Below are 5,364 nucleotides of genomic sequence, written 5' to 3' on the forward strand. Positions count from 1 at the left end.
TTAAGAATTGAATTTTTCAGAAATCTAAAGCCGCTGTCAGAGTATGACCAAAGTTAACTACTCTTACTCCAAAATTAGGTTTCTTGATATCTAGAAAACAGGCAGGAAAATGCAACACTAGTTTCAGTTTGTTTATGCAAAAAAAACCAAACCCCAAACAGTCTGTTTCACTGTCACAGCCATTAAACACTTTTTGCCTACAACTTTGCACTAGAAGAGGCTACACTCCAAATCCAGCACTGTCTGACTCTTCTTGCTGCACTCATAAAAATGCTGAGGGACTTCCTCACTGGAAAGTACTTGTGATGGCAAGCAAAGCCAGGCAGGATTCCCACATTCCCTCGAGAAGCACAACAAACTGCTGAAGGAGCTACTTCCCTGCATGATGCAGACACCTGTGATACAGGGAACATCCTTTACCCTATTTACCAAACTGTCTTTGATGTCTTCCTTAGCTTTTTCTATTTCACAGGATTCTTTTAATAAACATACCTAACAAAAGACCTGAGAACCTGTTTTCAATATGGGAGTTATTGAGTTATTGCCTTTGAAAGTCAACAAAACACAGGTTTTGCCTTTGAATGGTTGGGTTTTGTTAGGAAGAACAAAGAACTTCTCATATCTGGCAGTTTCCCAGATAGCAGGTTGATCTGGACTGTTCATCACAGAAAATTAAAACAGCCTATTTAAAGACAAAGATGAGACAAAGATTTTGAATGCTTTTTAAAGAAGAGAGACAGCAGTTGCATATGGATGTTAACAACTTCTGCCCTTTACTACCAAGACAAGCAGCTTTGCTGTTTTTCCAGTCTAGGTAAAAGCTGCAGGTATTTGGCCAATATGTCCCCAAACCATCCATTCTCACTAATTGCTTCTTTTAACTGTCTAGAATAGAAAAGAAAAAAAAGGATATTCTCCCCCTTTGGATACTTGCATGTTCTCTGGTTACTCTCCATGACATAAAATGTCACTACTCTAAAAGCCTACACAAACCAGAGAAGGAATCCTTAAATGGTCTTACAGTCCTTAAATGTCTAACAAAGCAGTTCATGCAACAAGATAAATACTTTTATATGCTTAAACAACCCAATTATTTACCTGAAGGGCTTATCCCAGGAGTGACACAAGCATCACCACACCCATAAACTGAATGAAGAGTAACAAAGGTGTCAAAAACGACCAGACAGGCCACAAGGCAACATTGAAACTGTGAACAAAAGCAGGAAGGTTTTGGTAAGTTCAATTGTCATATTATGGAAATATCATCCACACAAAGAAAACATGGCACAAGAGGAAATAAAATTTAAGTTACATAACCTAGAAAAGTACTTGTTGCTTTATGAAAACTGAAATACCCCAACACTGCTTATTAAATCGGTAGATTACTGTTTATTTAATGACAAATCATCCTAGAACTTCAGCAGCTGCTGCAGGTTTTACACTGAGCAAGTCCAGTCAGTCTCATCAAGGGTAAGGATACCTTTTACTTCCAGAACCTCTGCATCTGAAGCCCTCTGAAAATGAACTACTCTTTGATTTTCCCATAGGCATACATGGCAGCTGAGCAAAGCCTTAATTTGAACTTCCAGCCAGCCAGATTTCAGTTAAGAGAAAGGGGGAAACCCACTTATCTTACAGCAGGATTTCAAAGAGTATAGATTTGATTCATTCTAAACCATAAGGAACATTTATCTTCTTCACTCTTCCCTTTTTCCCACCATTGTAGCAAATACTGAGTGACATTCAGCTACAACAGCTAAACAAGAGGAAAGCAGCTTTCATGCAGAGAATAAATAAACATACTGGCACACATATATAATTTTTTCATTCACATGCACATTAGCTCAATTCTGACTCCTGTAATCTCATAAATAAAGTATCTCTTACTAAAAGTATCATTCTCAGACAAGATGTAAACACGAAGCTCAAATAACAATGGTTAGAGGTCTAACATTTCGTATATGTTTATAGATTCTTTGATAATGACAAACTCTGACAGAAACTGATCAGACAACATTTTTTCTCAGGGAAAGAACACACTTTTCTATCAGTTTGTAAACAGCACAAAGAGTTGCCAGAGATGAGAAATTTACACCAGCAAAGGTAAGGACTTCAGTTTTTCCATAAATTTTCAAGGCAGAAAAGATCCAGTACATCTACAAGTGCATTTGATGTACAGTTTCAACTGTTGCAACTCTTGCTTTATGGATGAAAGTGGAAGAAATTATGCTCTGTAGAACTGGTATTGCCACCAATGCACATAGCAGAATGACAGAAATGATCCTTCTTACAGAACAAGCCCATTAACACACAGATTTGCACAGATGTAACAGAAGTTCCTACACAGTGCTGGAACTTACCAAATTGCTGCTGCTATAAAGGTAGCTGTTGTGATAGGTATCAGTGCTGGATACTGTGCATCATAGTCCTCAATTCCACAGTACCACTCCAGATACAGTATGCAGTAAAAGGCAACAGATAAACACACAGCTAATAAACAAGTGCCGCAGGCAAGCCACCAACTGCAGGAAAAAAAGCAAATTAAACCACGTTAGGCACAGTCACATCACAGTTTGCACATTAATCTTTGCTCCAGTCTAGAAACAGAACAGAAAATAGCTGTTAATTACACAGATTATGGCCTAGACTTCCTGCAGTTTTTGTCTGAAATTATTACAAAACACTTTTTGTCCTTCAAAGCTGTCTAATACACTGAGTTTAATTTTGCAATGCAACTTTCGTTTATTTTTCCTCCAAATATTATGGAAATGCGATGCAACAGATCTTGTCAGGGATCTACTATACAACCACACCAAAAATACATTATCAGTAAGGAAATAAAATAGTTCCAATGCAACTGTGCTTCTCACTATAAATCAGTGATTTTTGTGCAACAGGAATGTGAGTACACTTGCAGTTTGTGAACTTTCAGATTTAACAGACAAGAATGAGGAAGATTTTTCTTTACAGGTGCTGAAGAAAACCACAGAGAAATCTAGGATTTCAAACTGAGAATCAAGAAAACACAAGGCATGTGATTACTCAGGAAGACACTTTTGAGCCTCTTTGAGGACATACTTCAAGACTAGGATGGGAAAGAAAACTTGGGAGGAAGGTGCACTTAAATAAAACCTTATACTTATCCGAGTGTGTATGTAACAAATAAAATTTTTAACAAGTGAATTCCTGCTACCATAGTTTGATTACTGAATTACAAAGACTAATCAAGGATCTTCCTACCCAGGTAACATTTGCTCTGGAATGGTACAGCAAATAATCACATGCTATTTTGGTACCTTGGTACTACCAGTTGTGAATTCTGCATTAAGAGAGGAGTTGCCATAGTCTATCTCCACAAGCAGTGCAGGAAGACAGGGCTCTGACACCCAAAATTTTGCTTGCAACCTGGAGTCACTAGTTTGTTTGCACAGACAACTGGATGAAGGATGTGTCTAGCTTGGAAGTGCAGCTCCAGAGAACCTCACAAGACAAAGCCAGGGCCTGTACAGCTCCCTCATGCTGGTACAATAATGGCAACGGCAATGAGAGTTTTAAAAGCACTTGTAACTGAAACTATCTAAAAATATTTCATGCCCATTAATCCCCTTGAAAGTAATTGAATAGAAAAGAATCAGAATAGAATAGAAATGACTTCATAGAAGTCATTTCTCTAATCTTTCGCTGACCTATTCAAAGAAGTCCAGAGAACTTCTAGAGAAAATGAACTTCAGCTTGACATTCCAAGATTAATTTTAGGGTATTTTTAAATTAAAATAAAATCAAAACCCCAACATTTTCAACAGTACAGGCAGCTATTTCTCATACTTAAGTGAAAACTTGAAAGCACAACATTAAAATGCTACCAGAACAAATTTTGTATGTATACAGAAAAAAAAAGACAGCAAAATTTTAAGCATTGTGTTTACTTTAAAAATTAATAATATCAATTTAGGTGTCACCTGGTTCACCCTACCTGCTCAAGCAAGGTCAGCTGCTGCCATAGCAAAATTTTAAGCATTGTATTTACTTTGAAAATATCAACTTAGGTGGTCACCTGGTTCACCCTCCCTGCTCAAGCAAGGTCAGCTGCTGCCAGTTGCCCAGGACCATGTCCAGATGACTTTTGAGCAACTCCAAGGATGGGGACTCCACAATTTACCTGGGCAACCTGTACTAGTGCTGTCACCCTCACAGCAAAGTGTTTTCTAATGTTCAGAGGGAACCTCCTGCACTTCAGTTTGTGCCCATTGCCTCTTGTCCTGTCCCTGGGCATCACTGGCAAGAGCCTGGCTCTGTCTTAGCACCCTCCCTTCAGGGATTTACATGCATTGACAAGACGCCTCTGAGCCTTCTCCAAGCTGAACAGCCTCAGCTCCATTTCTACTGTAGATCTTATTTACCCAATATTTAAAACACAGTGTTCATATGTAACAAACTGAACATGATTCTAAGCTGACAACATCACTTTCTTTGTAAGAAAAGATACTTTACCTATCTGCTTGCACCGTTTCTTTAACAGTTTTAAAAAAATCAAAGTAGTATGTCACAGCAATGGAGGCCAAAATCCAGAAAGCAGAATGAATATTCAGTCTGGTAAGAGGCTTCATCTTCTTCTCTTCAGCTGTAGAGTCCCCTGCAAATAAGAACACAATTATAGCAGTAAAGCCAGTCATCAAACAGGATTTGGTTATAGTGACATAAAACCTGATGCTTTGTCTTTTTAATTCATTTATCTTCAGAGGTTATTATACTCATTATAATACACTTTGTACTGCAAATAGTCTAAAAAGCTCTGAACATTTCCTGAAATAAAACACACTAAGCAAGGTACCCTTTGATAAAAGGATAAAGCAGTAACAATCAGCACATGCCATGTCTATGTATCCTTAGAGGAAACAGCTGACTAGATTTTTTAAGGGTTGTTTAATCAATTAAAAACCTCCTGGTGTTATTAAAGCATTTTTATTAATCTAGCATATAGAATGCCAGGTCGGTATTTCCAATGACTATTTTATTTGTACACTTTTTATTCCTTTTAGTGTTTGCAAACAGCTTTAAGGCATAAATAATTCTCTTGTTCTCGACTGAGATTAATTCACAAGAGATTTTCAGCTCCAGTTTCAGGAGCTAGATGATTCACGCTGCACACCCCAAGGAAACTACAACTAGCATTATGTGAAGAAATACCTTTTCTTTTTCCCCTCATCACCAAATGTAATTTATTATATATATTATTTTGGAGAGAGCGAGACGACAGAGCGAGCAGATTAGAAAGCCTGGGTTTGTGCACAGTAAGCAGGCAGCACACTAGGGGTTATTACAGACTGTCAGGTGTCAGAGCTGCTGTTGATGTCTCACACCGCG

At 38.0% G+C, this 5,364-nt stretch overlaps 1 protein-coding gene across 1 annotated transcript; it reads right to left on the minus strand.

Moving 5' to 3' along the window:
• Window positions 1–1,107: 1,107 nt before the first annotated feature.
• On the minus strand, window positions 1,108–4,673 carry TMEM128 (transmembrane protein 128). Its single transcript, XM_009084683.1, has 3 exons — window positions 4,492–4,673; window positions 2,361–2,522; window positions 1,108–1,207 (listed from the first exon to the last, which is right to left on the minus strand). The coding sequence occupies exons 1-3, from the start codon at window positions 4,671–4,673 to the stop codon at window positions 1,108–1,110; spliced, it is 444 nt and encodes a 147-aa protein (XP_009082931.1).
• Between the last annotated feature and the right edge of the window lie 691 nt (window positions 4,674–5,364).

This window comes from Acanthisitta chloris, unplaced genomic scaffold, assembly GCF_000695815.1.
Source record: "Acanthisitta chloris isolate BGI_N310 unplaced genomic scaffold, ASM69581v1 scaffold27060, whole genome shotgun sequence".
Taxonomy (NCBI): domain Eukaryota; kingdom Metazoa; phylum Chordata; class Aves; order Passeriformes; family Acanthisittidae; genus Acanthisitta; species Acanthisitta chloris.